This window comes from Patella vulgata, chromosome 3 (assembly GCF_932274485.2).
Source record: "Patella vulgata chromosome 3, xgPatVulg1.2, whole genome shotgun sequence".
Lineage (NCBI taxonomy): Eukaryota > Metazoa > Mollusca > Gastropoda > Patellidae > Patella > Patella vulgata.
The window spans coordinates 67,298,467-67,322,163 of record NC_065881.2 but is presented as its reverse complement, the minus strand read 5'-3'; the positions used below and the strand labels follow the sequence as shown (position 1 = coordinate 67,322,163).

The window sequence follows — 23,697 nt, the reverse complement described above, 5'->3', positions numbered from 1 at the left end:
GATGCAAAGCATTAATTGTGATATCACATAATGTCTATATCATTATCTCGTGCTTTGAGTGCCCATCCTGTCCCAAATCTGACGATAGAGGATAAAGCACACAGCCGAGAAACCTGTCTCATAAAAAGTGTTGATTTACAAGAAATTTTATGTAGCTGAGCAGGGGGGGTTTCGACCCCCCAAACCCCCCCTCTGGATCTGCCCCTGCTAAGGTCCTATGTACTCATTGGCGGGCAAGTGAAAAAATCTTTGACAATTGGAATTTGATATAAGAGTGGGTTGTAGCGTCACTGTCTGAGTAAAATTTCTCTCATAGCACACTGTATGGCATATGCCCATCTTCTATATCCCAGTTGGTGCAGAAAAGTAGGATGTTAAATCCCATTTCATTTCATTTCATTATATAGTCTTCAAAAAAAGTAGGAGATATTCAGAAACGGAAATGCACTGCTGTTTTTATTAGAGGTAACCATTGTATGTTAATAACAGGTCAATTGTCTACACGTGAACATAAACAGTTCATATGGGCGGCTTATCTGACGGACCCATTTCACTCGCAAAGAGATACACTGTCAAAAGTGAAAATGGACGTTTTTGATTTTTGTCTTAATAATGAGTAATTGCTCCACCAATCCTTAGACATTCAGCAATTCGTCATGGCATGCTCCTAATCAACCGTCCAATCCCGATTTGGGGCAATCTGACCCACTCCTCTTGCATTGCCACAGCCACTCCTTTCAGTATTGTCGGTTGACGTTGACGTCGACGAACACATCTCCCGATCAAATTAAACATAACACACTAAAGCAAAGATGCGCTAAACAGTAAATCATATGCAAGAACCGATAGGAAAGCAAACATGAATAGGATAAAAAAGCAAGCGGCAGTTTTCATCAACCCTTCCTCGAAGTGTCAAATTTGAAAATGAACCCCTCCCACGTGTATGGCGCTATTGCATGTCGCACATGGAGCTCTTCACCTGTGAACATACTCTCAAAAGCATGTCAAGTGTCCATGACTATTTATCACATCACAACCTGCATAGGTATTTGCATTTCAATATCCCCTACTTTTTTTGAAGAGTATATTAAAATCAAACCAATAAGCTTCTCTGACGGGCTAAGTGATGGGGACGTAATGACAAGCTTTGGGTCATAAGCTTGCCACCCCCCCTCCTTGAAAACAAACTTTCTATGCAGTTTTTTAACGCTATTGGCAGATTATAATGTCCATTACTTCATTATCATACCATGACTTAGACATATGCTACAAATTGACTTGAGCATGTTCAACAAATTGACTCTAGTCCAAAATATTTCTGAAAAAAAAACCTTCCCCCACCTTCCCTAAATATTGGGGTTTTGTTCCCCCCACTGACCAGTATGTTATTCCTCATGTTAAATCGTGCCGTCACCATATCTCCTGTACATTTACAGATTACAAATAGTCCAAATAGTTTATCTGAAATTTTATCATAAAATATTGACCTATTAGGAACTGATCGCTAGATTAGCTTAACAAGGCAATGTATGAATAACTTGATAATTGCGACGATCACACAGAAATAACCCATATATCGGATGTTTCTACTAAAATCGACCATATACATAATAATATATTATATTAGCGTATATTTTTATTCTATTGGAAATTACAGTAGAGTTCTTTGTAAGACATCATATGATTCATCCCAAAGAAACTATAAACATATGTAAAACTTACTCTCAGCATTAGGATTATACTGTGAATCTCTTGAGTTGCCGTTTCTTCTCCAGAAACATACTGTAGCTATAATAATTAGTACCAAGACTATAAAACCAGCTACACCAACCATTATATATATAAAATATACAGAATCCACCAAATCTTTATAGTTTAATTTACCAACGTCTACTTCTTTCATATCCCCCATTTTCAGCTAAAATATTTTTAAAAGGTACTGGTATATATTGTATGTAATTTGAAAGAACATATATACCGTGAACATTCCCAAATCCATTATTATATATTGTGTTAATCTCATAACAATGTTATAAATCCAAATTGAGGAATTCAAATTAGAAATGTAATACAAAAATATTCAATGTACAGACAGACTAACGTTATAATGTTTCTAACCAATTATAGTCCTACTTTGAATAGACCAAATTTTCATTAACTCCAGTTGTAATTATATTAATATCTTTTTCGGTTTGGATATATTTTTCAAGCACTCTTTTGTTTCAATAACCTACATGTTGTTTTTGTTTTAATCAGGCCCGGCAGAGTGGGGGGGGGGGCTTGGGGACCTAGGATGAAAGCCCCCCCCCCCCCCCCCAATCAAGAATTGCTTCCGCCGGCCCTGTTTAATAACATACCTTTAGGCTTTAACATATATTATTTTTGTTTTAATAACTAACATACCTTTAACATATATTGTTTTTGTTTTAATAACATACCTTTAACATATATTGTTTTTGTTTTAATAACATACCTTTAACATATATTGTTTTTGTTTTAATAACATACCTTTAACATATATTGTTTTTGTTTTTAAAGGGACAATAACACTCTTGCTGGCTTGAAAGCTCCAGAAAATAAATAATATCTCTATCTAAGTACTAGATGTTTAAGTGTCCTACCTGTTGTGTAAATTATCCATTACATCCTATTTTACTTGTCCAGAGGGTTGGAAAATATTTTTAAATCGAAGTTTCATTTGAAAAGGTTTACGTTAGACGTTTCAAACCATATGTTGAACTTTTCCAAATTTTTAAATAAGGTGTGTCAAGATAAAATTTGTATCATCAATTAATTGAAATATTCTAAAATAGTACAATTTGTTGACCAGAATAAAGATTGGGACATATTATTCAGTTACAACAAGAGTGGTATTGAGCCTTTAATAACATACCTTTAAAATGTATTGTTTTTGTTCTGAATTTGGTGGAGATGTTGGTGGAGTACAAGTTAAAGATGCATCCGTTATATCAGTTATAACACATTCTGTACCATTTACACCCAGTGTAACCATCACCATGTCCTTATCACATAATTTAAAGTCCCTTCCCTGAAAATAAATTATTTAAACAATCTGAAAACACAGACATTTTTTCGGTTGATTATATTTTAATTCAATGTTTTAACATTAATATGTTTTAGTCCAGATTTGTCTTTAGCAAACAAGTCAACAGTGAGGCTATTGTCCCCTGCCGAAATACCAAAATAAACAGATGACACTTATTAATTAATTGCACATTCATCTTTTTCAAAAGTATCAAATAATCAAACTGATTATCTATGCTTATTCTAAGCATAAAATGTTCACAATTAAACTCAATCAGGTTTTGAAGTACCTGGTAATGAAACTATATATAAGTTTCACCACTCTCCATCAGTTAGAATCAAAGTTATCTTGTCTCAAATTAATTAATTGCACATTTATCTATGCTTAACTATGCTTTATAGTCTAAGCATAAAATGTTTACAATCAAACTCAGTCAGGTTTTGAAGTACCTGGTAGTGAAACTATACATAAGTTTTATCAGTTAGAAGCAAAGTTATCATGTCCCAAAGCATCGACCAATGATATTGCTAAGCTCTGCTTAGCTTTAGCGGGAAATATTAATCACTGAACTCAGTCAAGACATTGGCCTAATGAACATCTATACCTCAATTAAAAGCAGAGTCGTTATGTTTCAAAGTCTTGACCAATCAAATTGCTTATCGATACTTAGCCTAAGCAGAGAATTTTCATCATCAAACTTAGTCAATGTATTGATATGATGCATCTATACTCAGAGTTTCATGGCTCTCACCTAATCAGAACCAAAGTTATCGTGTCCCAAAGCATCAACAAATTAAATTGCTAATCTCTGCTTACCCTAAGCAGAAAATGCTCATCTTTGAACTTCATCAACGCTTTCACCTAATCCACGCCTACACCAAGTTTGAACATTCTACCTCAATTTGAAGGAGAGTTACTGTGTTCCAAAATCTCAACTAATCAAATTGTTTATCGCTCTGCTTACCCTGAGCAGAAAATGCTCATTATCGAACTTAGTCAAGGTACTGATGCAATGAAACTATACACCAAGTTTCATCAATCTCACTTAATTAGAACTGAAGTTATCATTTCCCAAAGCATCAACCAATGAAATTGCTTATGTCTGCTTACCCTAAGATGAAAATGTTCATCTTCGAACTCCATCAAGGCATTCACTAATAAACAGCTATACCAAATTTGAACATTGTAGTTCACTTAGAAAGAAAGTTATTGTGTCCCAAAAAGTATGACAAGCGGGCGGTCGGACAGACAGACAGACAGAAAGCGGGGGACAAAAAGTATCCAAAGGGGATATTTGTGTTCATAAGAACATTTTCAGTCATGATTTGTATTAAAAGATTCCAACAAAGATTCCAATCCGAAGGTTATAAATCTAAATCATTTTAAAGAAGCAGTACTTACTGTTATTTCAATAGTTTTGGTAAATGGACTAGTAAAGTCAAAGGCTTCATTATTCAATACTGTTGGTTCAGAAATAACTACTAATCTGAAATTGTGTCCACAATTGGGACAATCCAGATCTAAACTAGCATTAAATTCTTTGCCCCCAATATTACTTGGTATTGTACATGTGATTGTTTCACCATCAGTTGACTCACAAACCTAATATTTGTAATGATAAAACGTATATTACAAAAATATTGTTTAGAAACCTAAACTGATTTATTTATCAATGTGAAAACTCATTTAAACCTACAGCTTGATATAAAACTAAAAATCTATACATACAATAATAAAGTTACGGTGGCTGATTTAGGACACGCAAAAAAAAAATATCTCGACTTAGTATCTCGAGCGCTCGACTTAGTATCTCGATCATTCGACTTAATATCTCGAGTGCTCGAGTTATTATATTTTTTTTTGCGTGTCCTAAATCAGCCACCGTATAAAGTTGAAATTTATCATGAAATAAATACAAGTCTCAATAAAACTGTGAAGCTTATTAACATTTAAGGGACATGTACTGATACACTGGGGGTATTTACTGATACACTGGGGTATGTTCAAATTGATTTGCAAGCATGTAGAAAAGCAAATCTGTCAATTGATCGCTGATAAACTGATGTTTCAACTTTAAATTTACTAGTCATTTTCATGTCGACGTATAGTCGTCGCCCCTGTCCATCCAGACAGACCGTGTGGACGTCTGTTCATCCACAATTTGTTTGCGGACACCCTACAGGTTACAATCTTTATTTGATTTTGACGTTACTTGAAATATAGGTTTACCTTGCAAAGATCTCTGTTCCTTTCGATAATGGCATGTATTTGATTGTAACTTCATGGATTATGGCCCCATGATTGTACGAAAAATCACTTTTTCAAACTTGTGGACACTCTAGAGATCCTAATTTTTATCTGATCTTGATGAAACTTGAAATATATGTTTATAACTCAATAATTCCTTTCAATATTTGCACATATTAGACCGCGACTTCCTGGATTATGATCCCTAATGGAATGAAAAAACATGTTTTTAGCGTGTGGCCCCTATAGAGGTCACGATTTTTATCCGATTTAAAAAAAAAATTCCAATATGTCACCGTTACACCATAATGATGCTGGTGATCGAATTTCGTAAAAAATTGGACCGAAACTGCCGGACAGAATGGCCACTCACTGTATGCAAATAGTGTTAAAGTATTATTGTAATATCGAGGTTGCGGATACTCTAGAGGTCACAATTTGTATCCGATTTTGATGAAACTTAAATCATGTATTTATATCCCAAAAAGATCTCTACTATATTGGACCATAAGTTTATGGATTATGGCCCCTGATTGTATGTAAAAATTGGGATGTTTTTTTCCGATTTTAAAAATCGTTTAAATATATCATCGTTATACCCTGATGATGATTGAGTTTAAAAAACGTTTAAAAATATCACAGTTGCACCATAATGGAACTTGAGTTCAAAGTTCATAAAAATCAGACCGAAACTGCCTGACAAAATGGCCGCTGCTTGAAAACAAATAGTGAAAAAGTATGTAATACCAAGGTTGTGGACCTGCTAGAGGTCACAGTCTGATTTTGATGAAACTTAAAATATATGTTTATATCCCAAAGATCTCAAATCCTTTGGATATTCACACATATCAGACCATAACTTCCGTAATTATGTCCCCTGATTAGCTTGTGGCTCCTCTGGAGGTCACAATTTTTATCCGATTTCGTAAAAAATGGACTGAAACTGCCTGACAAAATGAATGCCCCTTGAACGCAAATAGTTGAGGAGTATGTAATATGAATGTTGTGGATTATGGACCCTGATTGTACAAAAAATCACTTTTGTTCTCTATCTATCTCTTGCAAAATGTGGGCATATCTTGCCTGGCATTTATGACAGATTTTGAAAAATACTTAACCTTAAGTAAGTACAGTGATCAAATTTTTGATAATTAGGTTAGTCTAAGATCATTTTAAATTGTATATTTTTTGCAATTAATTACTCTTTTTATCTTGGTAACTGCAGTGATTGGATTTTTGATATGTTTATTTTAAATAGGATATTGTTCACAATTAATTGCTCTTTTTATCTTCGAAAAAATGAGTTTATTACATTTAACCTGGGATATATGAATGGAGACCTATTAATCTTGTGTTCTCTCCTTCTAATATACAAATCTACAAGGACAAAATACATACCTGGGACTCGCTATTTGCAGAACCGAAAGTTATGGTTGGTTTATATACACTTTGGAGATTTTTTCCACCAAACTTTATCTTACATCTGTTTGAAAAATAGAACAAAGTGTTTCATCAGCAGGCACACTACTGTAAACTTCAATCAATTCTTAATTTTGAGTAACTTTAAAGACCAATATCACGATAAATAATGTTTTTCTCAACACATCTATCTTACTCACTACTGAAATATTACGAATTTCATCAAAACAGTTACTTGTTTTCAACTTATATTATTTTTATTCACCTTTTCTTGCCAAAAAAAAATAATGTTATTATATATTTCTTTATTATCTCCAATGTTTTAGATGTTGCTTTTTTTGTTTGTTCTAACAGTAGGCCTATCATTCACAATTTACAAATGATGAATTTTTACTTTTCAACAATGTCTTAAAACTAAATAAAAAATATGATGTAAAATAAACACTAAATATTTTTAAAGGGTTTCCTGACAATTAACTAATTACTCAGAATTGTGTGAAGATCTGTATATAAAGCCAATTTTCATCAGAACAGAAAGTTTCTGAGATTACTCGTACTATCAGACTAAAACATGATTTGAACAAATGAAATACATTACCCTATTGCTGCTCTTTTATCACTTTCTCCCACCAGTTCAGGATCAGGTTTGAATTCAAAATCATCCACATGTATTTGATAAAATCCATTTGGTTCCCAGGTTGTATTATAATAGCTTAAAATCAAATCTTCACTACTACCATTACTTGGCATGGTGTTAAATACTAAGCGAGACGAGTTGCTGAAATTTTAATCACTAGATGACAGTAAAACAGGTATATTCATTTCAAAATTTAGACCAATAAAGTTTCATATTAACAGTGTTTGCCATTTGCAAAAGATCACAAATAGCAAATAGCACATATACAGAGCTTCATTTAACCGGTGACTAGGTGGCGCCGCCACCCCGTACTGGCCAAACTGTGCCGCCTACTGAGCCCAAAAGTTGAAGATTGGGCCGCAACATACATACGTTTCGAAAATCGCTGATAAGGTTTTTCCCATGTGCCAAGCATGCCTGAGGCTGATAATTTGTCATGTCCCTGGCTGGCCGAACCAGTCAGCAGCCAGCGCAGCGAGGTTCCCGTGGTCTCACTTTGGAACTAGTGTCCTGTCAGTTTCATGTCTGGTATCCGATCAATAGTGAAAGTGAAAGTAGAAGTTTGGAAAAGATTTTATTTCGATATTTCTATCGTATTTTTATCGTATTTTATCTTTTATCGCTAGGCAGAATGGCTGAAGGTAACGGTCCACCGGACAAAGTAAAGAAACGGTTCGTCCAGATGACATTAGCCTTCACAAAAAAATCGAAGGAAGGTGATGAAAATAATGAAACTGATGACAAGATGCCAAAACTAATATATAGTGTATCAAATCTCCGAAACTATTTTTTAAGTGCTCAGAAATCGAGTCTAAAGGAGTCAATTTTCAAAATTTTCTGGGGGAGGGCCACCCCGCACGGGCTCACATCTGCGGTGTTCGCGCGGTTAGCACCTATGGTGCTCGCGGGTCGGGCGCACGACCGAATCATTAGACGAGGCTCTGCACATATATATATATAAAAGTGCAAAGAAGCTGCATGTGACCTTATGTCCCCCACCCTCTTTGTTTTTCTTATGTTTACATGGTTTATTAAACCCATAAGCAAATTTCTGAACTAAAGTCAGTCTTATTATAGACCCAAATCTAGATGTGTTCGTGTATTGTCGTAATAGTACTAGTCAACATTTAATTCTGAAAACTCCAGAAATTAAAGTTTATGAAGGCAAATGTTCAATGTAGCAATAGCATGGTAAGCCATGATGATTTTGGTTATGCTTGGATTAGGCATTTTAAAGTTATAACCCTTGATCTCAAAACTGTAAAGGATCTACATCTCTTTCATTTAGGTCCAAATGTCTGTCAATTTTAAGGTCACAATTGGAAGGAATGAATGAAATGGGGTTCAACATCCTACTTTTCTGTACCAATCGGGCTAATGAGGGAAATATTGCCTGGACAGTAATTGAATTACTACTGACAAAGGTTCTTTTACATGCATGCCAACATGTATGCAGAACATCAGATTTTTATCCCATCCAAACAACTAGACACGGTCAACACCAAGATCAAATCCTCAACATCCTGCTTAGTGAGGCAGCGCCTTACTCACTGAGCAGTGAGCAACCATTGCTCCCGGTCATAGTTGGTGTGATGAACTGAGTTAGTAGAGAATATGACTCTATCTAACAATCCTAATTACAATCTGGCTGATAAAAGGATGGTGGATTTTGTTGATCGGCAATTTATATTTTATATTGAGATGTTTACTTTATAGTTATATTCTGTTTTTGACCTCCAATAGAGACATCCGGTATATAGTTTATATCAAGCCCTGTTATAGTAACAGCTGTGCTACCAGACATAGGACCATACTTAGGCTCCATTTCAGGCACCTTAATCTGAAAAACACAATATTTGCAATACACACCAGTGTCATCATTATATATGGTGATAAGTGCAAGTAAAATAACAAGCAGTTGCCATGCAAGATATGCCCACATTTTGCACGAGATGGAAAGAGAAAAGCGATTTTCGTACCAATAAACTTGTATTTTACTGACGGATATGCGTCAGTATCATAAGGAACCAAGATCTTTGGGATATAAACATACATTTTAAGTTTCATGAAAATCGGATAAAAATTGTGACCTTTAGAGGTTCCACAACTTTGGTATTACATACTTTAATACTATTTGAGTAAATGGGAGCAGTCATTTTGACAGGAAGTTTCGGTCCAAATCTGATCTCAACTGTCATTAGGGTGTAATTTTGATATATTTGAACGGTTTTTAAAATCAGATAATAACTGTGACCTCTAGAGGGACCACAAGCTAAAAACATGATTTTTCTTACAATTAGGGGCCATAATCCTGGAAGTAACGGTCCAATATGTGTGAACATTGGCAACAACTGAGATCTGTGGGTTATAAGCAAATATTGAAAGGAATTATTGAATATTAAACATATATTTCAAGTTTCTTCAAAATCGGATGAAAATTGTGACCTCTAGAGTGTTCACAAGCGAAAAACATGATTTTTTCATACAATCAGGGGCCATAATCCATGAAGTTACGATCGGATACATGCCAATATCGAAAGGAATGGAGATCTTTGGGAGATAAACCTACATTCAAGATTCGTCAAAATCGGATAAAACTTATGAACTTTGTGGACGTCCGGACAGACACGAGCAATGACAATATACATCCACATGAAAATCTGGGCGTATAAAATGTTTAATTGCCAATCAGAGGATTGGGTTAGGCCATCAGTATTGATAAATTCTCTGTCTGTGAGAAAATTTTGACGAAATTCTTCAGGTGGTTTAGAATGAATGAATTAATGAAATGGTATCTAACATCCTATTGTTCTGCACCTACTGTTCTAATGTAGATGGACATATGTCATACAGTGTGCTAAGGGAAGTTTCGCTACCAACATCTGGATCGATCCCAGGACTGACACGTAAGTGAGCCAGTGCTTTACGCACTGAGCCACCGCGGCTCCCTTCGAGTGTTGTAGAAGAAAAAGTATAAAATGTTGAAATTTGTCCCTTAAAAGGTGTTCCTGTCAAACTTCTATGATGCAAAGTCCTACGGGGGTCAATTAACTCCATTTGAATAAAACTGTAAACAACGTGTCTACTAAATTTGGTTGGATGAAGTGGTTGAGTAGAAGAATTTACTAAACTTAACCCTTTAAGTTGCCCCTGTACTATATATATATGCAACGAATCCTTGAAACAAATCTGAATAGATACAACTAAAGCAATACGTAACCAAATCTTAGTCACGGATATAAGATAATATTAAAGTGTGCTCCTGTCGGGCAGATTAACATCATTTCAACAAATCTAAATACATCCCGCCTAAGCAACTTTTCTACCAAATCTGATTGTAATCCATGAAGTGCTTTAGACAAATAATATTATGACCATTCAATTCCCACCCTCCCCTCCCTCACTCCTAGTACTGAAGCTGGTCTAATAATTTATCAAACTACACAGCTAATTTTTACCTTTAATAAATAAAGAATCATTGGTACTCACAGAACAGTTGCATGGCTTAGGAATACCACCAGAACAATTGTTGCTTTCATCTGATGTTTCTAGACATGTATCACAAGTTTTACCAGTTACACCTAGTTTACATGTGCACACATCAATTGTTGATGGTGTTAATAATGATCCCTGACTATTACACTGTCGACATTCATTATTTGATGCATTATAATACCCATCATGACACTCACATGTACCATCCTGTAACAACAGAGATACATCTATGGTCAAGTTTTAAAGGAATATAGATTTTATATTATTTTAGGCTCTATATATGCTTATCATATATTATTACCCAATAACACATTCTACAGTAGATGTCGCTTGTGTGATAACTTTTATAATCTACTGAGTGATATCTCATAAATCGATATCACTTTACATGAAATAAAATCTATACCAAAGACTTATATTTATTTTTTTGTCCGAGTAAGAAAGGGTTGGGTGCTAATAAAATCACCTACTTGTTTTTTTTGATATCAGAAAATATCAACACTCATGGATAAAAAAAAAAAAAAACCTTGGCAAAGCCTCGTTCATTTTTACATAATTGACCTGTGTTGATATTTTTTGATATCAAAAAAGACTTGTAGGAGATTCTTTATATATCTAATGTAATGTAAAAGTTACTACCTTTTTACTAAAACTGCTTATGCACTTTTCACAATTTTTCCCTGTAGTATTTGTGGCCGATTGACAGTTACACGTATACATTTGGTAATTGAATTGTCTTGAACAATTGTCTTCTTTACCATTACATGCACATCTATAATAAATAGAATACTGTATGCACTCAAAATATTCTAACATCCTCTGAATATTTATTCAGCATTTTTTATGTGTGGTTTAAAGGTCGAGTAATATACTGATACTACCAGAGGACGATATAAATCTAGACCATTAAACAATTTAAAATACAGACGCTATCCAGCACATGCATTTATTGAAATTGTCCAATCTAGTATAAATAATGCACGATTGGCACATAGCCGACCATTATTTCAAATAATGGTACGCCATTTTTAAAAGATGACAACATCACATCTGTATTTTAAGTCCATTTACAGTTGGTTATCTACCGTATGCTATCTAAGTCTAAAAACTCATACCGTTTGTTTAATCCAGAACTAAAATTCAGGTTGATTTCAATTTATCCGAAATATGCATTTATTAATCAAAATAAATAACATATATCATTCTTACAAATTAAAATTTTAAATAACGCTCTAAATAATAAAGCCTAGTTTGCCAAGCAAGGTAACATACATCCAACAGTTTGTTGATATTTTGTATTAACATAGAGAAGGTTTTGAGATTAAGAGCCTGTTCTGTAAATAATGATCTCGATCCAGATTTTGTGAAATCTCAACTCCATAGAGTAGGCTAAAATAGGGCTAGATCAATTTCTTAAGGCCAACTCTAGATTTCGTCAAGGTCGCTGAGATGTAAATAAGGTTAGGCCATGTGATTGTTGGTGAGATTGTAGGCTAGGGTTAGGGTAAGCATTAGTACGTACTAGGTCTAGGGTAACCGCTAGGGTTAGGGTTAGGGCTGGGATTAGCGCTAGCTCTGTTTACGTATTGTGACCGTTGACCAAACTTGAAATTGGCCTTATGAAATAGATCTAACCCTAAAATAGGGTACTGTCATGTCAGAGGCAATAACTCTGGAAGAACTTTTCAGAAAACTATATTTAAATCAATAAAGAGTGTCTTTACCATATTTGATGAAAATCGGACATGAAGAAATTAACTATGTACAGTTAGTACTGTAACTTAAGAGTGGATTCACAGGGACAAAAACCAAAATGAGTAGCAATACCTGTTTTAATACAGTCATAACAGAGACTTGTCCTAACATTAAACCTTAATATATTCCTTTATAGATATTGGTTTTTCTTTATGCCACTGCAATTCAATTTGGCATTTTTCTGTATATTCTGTATTCATACAGCATTTGTTTTAAGTTTTTGTCTATATTTTCAGCCTTGTGTTTTAGATTTGAGATGATATAAAGGCCTACATACTTGCCAGTGACAGATATTTCAGATATAATAAACTGTACAGGTGTAGTACTATTCAATGTGACCCTGATGGCTCCACCAACTGGTGTATTACTGTAAATAAAATGTAATAATGACAAAGAATTGAAAGGAGTTTGGAGGGCAAACAATACAATAATATGCTAATTATACTAATACATATGTTTACTGGCAGCCTAATTTTCCAGGGTAGTCAACATGATTATAGTTTGTATGAATACAAGCCATATAATTGCATATTGTGAAATAGGACAAAATATTCATCGAAATTCTTAAATATTAAATATATTTATAATAATTATGACAGAGTGATATTTTTGATATAAATAGTCAGTTGGTTTTAGACATTTTAATTTCCCTTTAATATAAACTATACTATATCCCTTTAAGCCTATTCTATACTGTCCACTCCATATACCAGGTCTAGTGAGTAATTTTTATATGTGATCTCTTGGAGACATTCAGTATAGTGTGTGTATGAAAAGGTAGACTATTTTACTCTCCTTTGTAATACAAAGTTTAAGGTATATATTATACCCATTATGTAGTTTAAGTTCACTGTAGCCTTGATTGTCATTGTTACCACTGTCATGATAACTAACAAAGTCTTGATTATTCATTTTTGCGGTTAATCATCAATGGGCATTGAACAGCAAATCGAATTCAAATCCAATGAAAATCGGACATATAAGATGACATCGAGAGTTGATTATTGGCTTTTCATGTTAATAAATGTTTAATTAATAGTCTATATAACATAGGCAGATTTACCTCTTGTATAATGCATGTTTAAAATATTTCACTTTAAATACATATACATATTCATTGCATTTACATTTTATCATAGTTTACCATCATTTAAAGGTATTTTTCATGGTTACTAATTGGCGGGGGTACTTAAGTGTATTAAACCCCTCGGTCGCCTTGTTGAATTACAAAGTATTTACTACATTACAGCTAGTAGTGTTTGATTAGATATAACATCTGACTGTTTGTGTTGTATTAATATTAACACAATCCAGTAATTAAATCCACTAATGGGGTACTTTTTTCATACTAAACATGTTGCATGGCTTGTCCGTTTGCATTCTTTATAATGCGACAATAACATAATGTCAAATAATGTTAGGTTGGTTTCTTATAATATTGATGTATATAGGCAATACTGTTAATGCAACATACCTTGGCATGCATGTGTTTGAAGAAACAGTACATTCTCCCAAGTTTTCCCATTCTTTTTCATCCTCACTTATCTCCCATTTTATTTGACCCTCATTCTTTGTCACACTCACTTTCTGAATCTAAAACATATAGTAGAATGAAATAACTGGTGGATGCGATAATAAAATACACCCCAGTGGCAGTTTAATTGTCAAGTCTATCAAGTGGGTAGTCAAATGATGGAAGATTGTATGCACTGCACAAATTGCTTATTTAATAAATGCTCCTTAGCACCCATTCCACACACCCATTGATTAACTAACACACCATTAAAGGGGCTAAATCGCTAATATTTGGGACCTAGAAATTAACACAAATAGGTCGCATATAATAATGTAATCTGAATGTATATAAACTGATTTACATTCAGTCGTTTCTGGCAATTTCTAGCATCTGGTTATTCCAGTCTACACCGATAGTATTTATTGCGCATGCTCTCCAGATAAGACTATGGCGTCACCATTTGACATGACTTGTCAATTATTTAGATTATATTCTGCCTGAATCAATGCCATTTTTACCTGTGACATGAGTACTTTGGGTTGTTGGCCTTAAATTGAAACAGAAATAAAACTTCTGATGTTTAAAATGATACTTGACATCACAATATCAACTGCAGGAAACTGTTGTTTCTGCATACTGTAGCGAACGAGTGGATAAATAAACATATTGAAACCAATCATTACCTGATAAATATCATACAACCTAATTATAAACTCTACAGACATAGTGTTATTTGACATCCATTGTAAAGATCGATTTCCATCATGTACAATATCATTAATAGTATAGAAACCATCACCATCTAATCTTTTTACTTCAGTAGAATTATCTGTACAATTATCTGCACTGCTTCTATTTGGGTGACTTGAAGGGCATCTACATTCTTCACCTAGACGTGACATATTCCTTAAAGATTCTATTTCTCTACAAAATATAGAAAATAATTTGGAGACCCCTTTAATATTGAGGCCCCTGGCTGCAACCCAGTCAGACATCTAATCCGGCTCTGATATCTGGATCATATGTAGAGAACTACTAATATCTTTGTACACACATCATCCTATTATAGTAGCTATTTGTTGATTGGAACATTTGTGGTCTTGAAAATAACTTGGTCAAATAATGTTTATGTCTTCAGGTAAACATAGAAAGTATAATAATTGTTTTGAAAGACATAACCTGTCACAAGAAATCTTATTTAAACAAAGATTCTGTTGGGGTTTTTTTGTAGTTTATGTCAGATAAATTCACAAGTTAATTCTCTGTTACACCTATATTCATTAACCACTGATAGACAAAACAACAAGTGGTTGCCATGCAAGATACACCTACATTTTGCAAGGGATGAACAAGCTAAAAACATGATTTTTGGTACAATCAGGGGCCATAATCCTGGATGTTATTGGCCGATATGCATCTGCATTGAGAGAAACAGAGATCTTTAGAATATTAACATATACATTTTTAGTTTCATGAAAATCGGAAAACATTGTGACCTCTAGGGAGTCACAACCTTGGTGTTACATGCTTATCATGCTATTTGCGTAAAGGGGAGCACCCATTATGATCTAGCAAGTTGTGATCCGATATGCGCTTATATCAAAAGGAACCGAGATCCTTGGGATATAAACATATATTTTAAGTTTCATTAAAATCAGATAAAAGTTGTGATCTCTAGAGAGTCAACGTTCATCGGGATTTTCCGGCATGGTTCCCCATTGTCAGTGATGCAGGAAGGAGAGTCTGACAAGGGGTCCTGTGTATATATTGGCATGCACGTAAAAGATCCCTTGACAGTTGGAATTTAATATAAGAGTAGGCGAATATCGACAGGAACCAAGATCTTTTGGTTATAAACATGTATTTCAAGTTTCATCAAAATCGGATCAAAACTGTGGCCTCTATAGGGTCCACAACCTTGATACACCATATATTTACACTATTTGCGTACATGGGGCAGCCATTTTGTCCGGCAGTTTTGGTCTGATTTTCACGAAATTCGAACTCAATCATCATTACGGTATAAAGGTGATATATTCAAATGGTCTTTTTTTTTAGAGGGACCACAAGCTAAAAATGCGATTTTTCGTACAATCAGGGGCCATAATTCAGGAAGTTAGATCCAATATGCGCAAATATCAATAGGAACCAAGAAGTTTGAGTTATATAAACATGCATTTCAAGTTTCATCAAAATCACATGAAAATTGTGACCTCTAGAGTTCCCACAAGCTAAAAACATACAATAAGGGTCTGATACCAGCCAATATCAAAAGGAGGCGAGAACTTTCAGATATAAACATATATTTCAAGTTTCGTTCAAAATCGGACAAAAATTGTGACCTGAAGAGTGTCCACAAACAAAATGTGAACGGCCGGGCGGACATGGGGCGACAACAAGTCAACAATATACATCCACATGAAAATATGGGAGTATAAAAATGGTCAACTTACTTATCAGTTAAATAATCCTCATAGATACTGATGTCAGACAAAGTTAACTCATCATTTCCCTGCACATCTACAATAGAAATACAACACATTCAAAACCTACAAAGCTAAATCTTCAATTATTATTGGTAATTTGTTAGATTAGCAGTGCAATATGTATAAATATAGATCCATGACTCAAAGCTCATCCGCATCATTTAGTTCATGTTCTAATCTCATCAGTTTGATGCAGCTGACACGCTTTGCTTCGTGTTAAAAATTGAACATCTTCATATAGCAAAGGAATGGAGTGATAAAAATAGACAAGCTATGGAAAGCTTTTTTAGGAGTGAGATTTTCTGTAATTTTTAATATTGAAGGGATTATGTTTTAGCTCTCCTGATTGTCTGCGATATCACTTCGTTGGAAGCGTACATTAAGTAAAGCTATTTCACACACAAGCTCTCCTCACTTTCATTTGTTTCAATTAGGTCTGATATTGGTTCATTAAATTGAACTCTTCCATTTGTTGTGCCCTTTTACATATACTTCATACTGCATATGAGGAAGTAAATAATATACATCCTGTGAGTTTAGGCTTTATTCAGTTCTAATACAGATATTATACAGTGATAATATTTGTATATTGTCATTCAAAAAACTATTTAAAAAACCCATACTCTTCAAAATCATTATTCTAAAAAGCACCGAAATCAACTCAAATTAATTGAATTTGTTAGTCCAATTTTAATGAATTTGTTTATCAACAATTATTCATACATTTATTTATCAACAATTATTCATACATTTGATCAAGTTACACATTTCCTACGTGTTAGTGTTTGTTTCAATGATTTTCAGTGGTTACATTAATATTTGTGTTTACTTACATGGTTCAACATTGACAGATTTTACTGTTGTAGATATTGTTCTTACAAAGTTTCTGCCAACAAATATATCACTTCTATCACGCATAACCTATCAAATAAATCAAAACAAGTATATCAATTATACGCTTTTAAAAATAACGTCTTGGAAATGTTTGAATTTGCATATTTCTTGGTACACACTCAATGAACCATCAACTCAAGCATATGAATTTAGTGCAATAGCCGGACAAGTGTACAATACAATGCCGGCCACCGTAAGTTGTGAGCAAACCGACTAGAGAAATCGGGGGTAGGGGGTCATGGGGCAATTTTCTTTTTCTTTTTTTGAGAATTTTAGTGCTCTGAAGCTGCTTCTGGTGCCCCTACTCATTTCAAAACTGAAAATTCTTAAGTATTGATTGCCATGGGATTGAAAACAGCTACAAAAATAGTTCAGAACTGTATAAATTAACTAGTCACACAGCAGCTTATCCAAAGGAAAACTTGGAGGTTGACCCCAAAAAAGTTAGGGTTTGTCCTTTTACATCACCCCAATGTTTCACACCCAAAAAATTGCTAAAATTCAATTTATTGCCTTCTGCAATATTCATCTGCACATTACCAAAATAACGGTATAAATCTGGTCATTCTATCAACAACAGCAATAAAGACCTTCATATTAAAATCATACGTGGGATATGTTTAACCAATTAACATGTATAATCTGTGAATTATCCTTTAGTATTCATTGCGGGAGCTGCTATGGCTAAGTGATTGCAGATAAAATTCTTCCCGATTTTCCGGCACAGTTTACCCTTGTCAGTGGTGCAGGACGGAGAGTCTGGCAAAGACAGTGTTTAGTCATTTCAAATGGGATGAAAAACCGAGGTTCTGTTTACACACTGGCTTGCACATAACAGAAACATTGACAGTTGGAATTTGACATAAAAGTAGGCCATAGTGCCACTGTCCAGTCAAAATTTTTCCTCATAGCACACAGCATGGAGTATGCTCGTCTTTATTAGCCCAGTTGGTGCAGAATAGTAGAATATTAGACCCCATTTCATTAATAGTGTTCAAGCGAGCTGTTACAACTTTGGATTCTGGGGTAACAATATAATAAGCATCAGGGTAATAAATTCTGATCTATACATTCTCATTTATTTCTCATACAAAATATTTAGTAAGTATTTCTATGAATTAAATAAATAATTAGGTCCTACAAATTATACTTTGTCTTACAGGCAGAATCATTTCTGTAACTTACTCTAAAAGCCATGAAATTCCATTCACTTGAAGAAAAGCCACTATAACTCATCCCACGGACCATTAAATTAGTTTGTTCTAAAGAGATTCTGTACGTCATGTTCATGTCTCCACTTAATACAAACAAAGTACTGTAATGAGAAAAAAGATGCTATTAGAGATTTATAAGAAACAAATTTGTAAACTTTTCTATTTCAAAAGGGAAGGCAATACATTTGCTTAGACAAACTTCATCTGAACCCATCTCAGGTGCTAGAAGCCAGCACACTCCCCTGCAGGCATAACTAGTACATAACTTCTGCCACTGCACACAACGCAAGAAATTAAGATTATAGGTCATTTGTGTAGCTTTAACCATAAAATGAAATATATTGTTACTTATACTTGCCAATTCGTGCAGTTTCCCTGTATCCAGAAACTGACAGTAACCGTTGAATTCACATCTATTTTTTGAGAACAGTTCATGCTTGGTAATAATTCTAATGTTTTATCTGTTGAAATATTTGGTGGATGTTTGATTGGATTGGATTTAACACAGTCTTTGAAATCAGAACTAGATGGTGAAATAACGCGTAATATTGGGAAGTTGAAACGCCCAGATTGACATTTCGGTCCACATATTGTCACATTACTTTCACACATGGTCGTATTACATGTGTCCACTTGACCACAGTCTTTTTGGCTTTCAGATATTGTAACCTCTCTTATAATGTCTGTATATGTTTGTGCCGATACTTGGCAAAAAGCAAATAATAGAATGGCAAATGTTGGGGACTTTAGCATTTTGTTTGGTGAACACATGTCTTTCATACAGGACAATATATTAACAGTTAACTCATCATAAACACCTGGAAATAAAGAAAATAAATTTTAATACCTTTTGTTTTTCATTGAATTGTAAGTATTTAAAATCTGAATACTACCAGGAAACTTTGATCTTTGTTTATCTAAAAGCTATTGTTCAAAATCTGCAAATGTTAGAAAATATATTCTAGTGATGAAACATTTGCTAATCAATTAATTGAAAATCCATTATGTATTTTGGCTTCAAGTTTTGTATAAACTATTATTCAGACAGACCTGAAAATATAGTCCGCATAATGTTTTTGATAGATTATATATCTTCAATATGTGTAGATTCACAATCCGGAAGATGGCATCCTGGCACCCTGATTTAAAATTTCAAGATGGCCACCATGAGGCATTTTCTGGTTAATTAGTTTGATAAAATTCGTGATAAATTCTCAGGGACTTCGATTTAAAGGTGGTTTCTATAAGATTTTGACTAGCTGAATCCATGGGTGCTTATTTTGGCGGGAAAATCATAAACTTCCGTATAGGTGTACATTGTAGAATATATTGAAACATAGGTTTTCTTGGTCACTATTTTCATATATACCGGTAATCATAGAAATATGTTCCAGCCACAAAATACCTTAATATGATCGCTATATTATTGAAAATGGCGTCCACACTGGCGGGAAATTTCGATGTTAGTAATGTGATGGTGCAATACGTCAATTTATGGGGGTTTGTGGTAGCCGAATTCATGTCTATGCTATGACCGAACGAAACGCTAATTCGACATATTCCTAATAGCTAAGTTTACGGGAACATGGAAGAACACAGTAAAGCAAAAACTCCTGTAGCAGAACATGACAGAATGTGCGTTAGAAGAACACATTCCTCACAGCGAAACATAACCAACCATCTGAGCAGAGTGAGTTGAAATCAAGTGTTTCTAAACTGGTGCACACATGTTTGTCTCTTACATCCTCACTTGAATCACAAGAATACTGGCAATAATAGAGCCGTCTGGTTCTTTAGAAACTCAGGAAACTGTGGTCGTTGTACTCACAACGCCGTGTATAATATGCATCATTTCATGTCCGCAGTCAAATTGCACTTTTCATATATTTTGACTTCACCGTTGAGTCTTAGATAGCTTTTTAGAGCAACCAGATAAGCCAGAAACAGAATCCGCCTCAGAATAAATGTGTAGCTGCACTATTTTCTTTCATGGTCTCTTAAACTTAGCTATTATGTCGAATTAAGAGAACCCTATTGGCTTTTCGCTCGGTCATATAGAGCACATTTTGCTGTTTAGATATAAATTCGAAAACCCCGAAAATCTATAGTCTAACGTATTAGGCTGCGCCATCATATTTCCCGCCAAATGTGACCGCCAGTTTTAATATAGCGGTCGGTTTATATCTGAATTAAAGTGACCCCGAAAACCTGTATTTCGATACATTACACACCTACACACGTGACTCTGATTTACCCGCCAAAATGAGCCCCCATTTTGAATTTAAGCCCCCAATTTGAATTTGGGCCCCCTATCGGAATTAGCTGTCCCTTTTGGAAGGGATGTCCAAGCTCACTGGATTCAGCGGGTCGAATTCTTATAGAATCCACATTCCTATCGAGGTCCCCGAGAATTTGTCACAATTACACCAAACTAAGTAACCAGAAAATGTCTCATGGTGGCCATATTGCATATTTAAATTTCCCCAAGACTATCAGGATGTGCACTAGGTTAATTAGAACTAGCCAAATCAATTTAATGACACCATCTTGAATACAAATATATATTTGCTGGTCATTATAGCAAACGAAATGAATGGTTCAAGTGTTAAGTAAAGCAGTTTTGAAATACCACATTAATATTTATCCAAACTTAACCCTTTTTGGAAATAATAAATAGCATATATCTATATCTTATTTGCAGGGGCGGATACGGGAATTTTGAAGGGAGGGGGGTTGCAAAGGTATATTATCTGCCCCTATTATACGGCTTCGTGTCAATATCTTTGACCTGCACAGACTCTTTCAATCTGCACTCAGACTCGTCCAATCTGCATGTCTTCTTAATTTTCATTCAATTGAACTGACTATATAGACCTATTTTATCTAAGATACCATTTCTAACATATTTATTCTTGTCTTTTGGCGTTCTAAATATTTATAGTTCTGAATTGTTGATATTACATCGCTTTGTCAAAATCATTTAATTAGCTTCGTTAACCACCTTTTATCTTAACTGTATTTTCAAACAATCAATGGTTTCGCCCTCCTTCCCTAGGTTTTCTTCCATTAATAAATCGATTAGCTTCCAATATTATTTTGGAATTTTGGTCCGTATTTCGTTATGTTTTTTTTTAAATGCATGTTATTTCTGCTAAATATTACTTAGCATTTATGAGTTATGGAGACATCATATCATATTTTAACCGTTCTCAATCATTCTTCTGCTCTCTTCCTTTCTTTAAAACAACTAATTGATCACAGAGCTTTATGGAGCGGAATTAAAGGCATGATTTTAACCGCTCAACTAGTAATGATACAATCACTTCAATGCAAGTAACTTCTTACTTTCATGCAGTAAATTGAAATCAGTGTCTTTTAAATGTCTATTTTATCAGCATTATTTATATTTATTTACTTGAGTTTATTATAATGAGTTCCTGGTATAGTGCTGGCAACTTTCTCTTGTAGAAAAGGACCAATGCAATACGTGCATAGCATGACGTTACAACAACAATCACGCGATCGTATTGATAAGTATATCTGTGCGTATCTATACGTTTCAGGGCGACTCTCGTAACGGTATGAGTTTTCACCCCGACTACCGCCGATAACAACCGAGAAGCTATTTATCACCACCGACGACATGATAATAACAATCTTGATTAAAAAAATGATATATTTTAAATATAATTAAAATAGCAGAAATACATTAAAGGACAATATTGGTGCCAGTCATTATCACATATTATGTGATAGAGCTGGTTAAACACATTCATACCTCTATATAACTGACTGATGTGACGAGTGATAACAGATACACGGCCGAATTTCTGCACACTTATAATTCCTTCCAAGACCAAAAGTTGTTGTGTAAGACTGTGTAAAAAGAATTGACTGCCACTAGATAAGAGGTATGACTCGTGTTTTCCTTTGGCGTTCGTCACTTCCGATTCAGGAAACCTGTATTACTCAGCTATCGTAGCAATGATGTCTGTGTTAAAATTATATTTGGAACGTGTTTAATTAGTTCTATCACATAACATGTGATAATGACTGACACCAATATTGTCCTTTAACAATACATAAAACGCTTATGCCACGTAGCATAATAATGTGCCATCTTGCAAAAAGTATACTTAAGAAAAAATATGTTCTGTATGGGCCAAAGGAATGATAGAGTTACCATGTGAATTTAGTTCAATATTATTTGACAAAATCTGTCATTTGGTTATTGTACGGTGCTATATATACCTGTAATTAGATTATTATACGGAATGTTAAATTCCATTTTTTAATTATCTGCTGATATATGTTTACCTGTACTGTATTGTACTTTCTATTTTTGTGGTACAATGAATTATTTTATACTTTATTGTTTATGTATTTAGGCTATTAAACATATTAAATTTTGTTCTTATTTTGTTGTCCGTTTGTTAAAAAGCTTGTCAGCTGGTGTCTGTGGTGAAAAGTCACACCCCTCTCGTAAAGCCGGACAAAAGACATTAGAATTACGTTACTTAATTTCATATGTAGAACCCGAGTACAGAACTATTTTGTTCCATGTAATTTTTATAAGTATTGTCATGCTTATATAATTTTCTTGTGGCTCACTCTCGGTTATTTTAACATAAGCAAATAATTTTGATGCAAAACATTTTCTTTTAATTTAGGTCTTGACAGCTATTTTTAAGGGGTTTGAATGACTAACCAACAACGTCATGTGATATAACATAAAGAAGTTTATGTACGTATAATTATATACTTCCTGAATAAATATAGTTTGTATAGACCACGCATGCACTTTTCATATATATGTATATATGAACCGTAATCTAATCTATGTATAGAGATATATTATTATTATTGAATTCCATGAATAGTCCACGGTAGATGAGTTTTATCACACAAGATAAAAACAAGTTCATTTACTTTAATATACCAATATAAGTAAATGCACAAGCTAAAGGTAGACGGTTCCCCGAATAAAT

General features: G+C 34.1%; 1 protein-coding gene across 2 annotated transcripts in view; it reads right to left on the bottom strand.

Annotated features, from left to right (window-relative positions):
- LOC126815730 (uncharacterized) overlaps positions 1-23,697 on the bottom strand; it is a 47,123-nt gene that overhangs the window by 17,035 nt on the left and 6,391 nt on the right. For both annotated transcript variants that reach the window (XM_050541624.2, XM_050541623.2), the window contains exons 2-16: positions 19,068-19,527; positions 18,681-18,810; positions 17,435-17,522; positions 16,569-16,635; positions 14,799-15,039; positions 14,074-14,192; positions 12,877-12,966; positions 11,484-11,616; positions 10,839-11,051; positions 9,059-9,189; positions 7,311-7,490; positions 6,692-6,776; positions 4,448-4,648; positions 2,894-3,049; positions 1,723-1,918 (exon numbers count right to left, since the gene is read on the bottom strand). In XM_050541624.2, coding sequence (XP_050397581.1) covers positions 1,723-1,918; positions 2,894-3,049; positions 4,448-4,648; positions 6,692-6,776; positions 7,311-7,490; positions 9,059-9,189; positions 10,839-11,051; positions 11,484-11,616; positions 12,877-12,966; positions 14,074-14,192; positions 14,799-15,039; positions 16,569-16,635; positions 17,435-17,522; positions 18,681-18,810; positions 19,068-19,489 — 2,452 coding nt within the window. In that variant the 5' untranslated portion in view covers positions 19,490-19,527. The remainder of the gene's footprint in view (positions 1-1,722; positions 1,919-2,893; positions 3,050-4,447; positions 4,649-6,691; positions 6,777-7,310; positions 7,491-9,058; positions 9,190-10,838; positions 11,052-11,483; positions 11,617-12,876; positions 12,967-14,073; positions 14,193-14,798; positions 15,040-16,568; positions 16,636-17,434; positions 17,523-18,680; positions 18,811-19,067; positions 19,528-23,697) is intronic.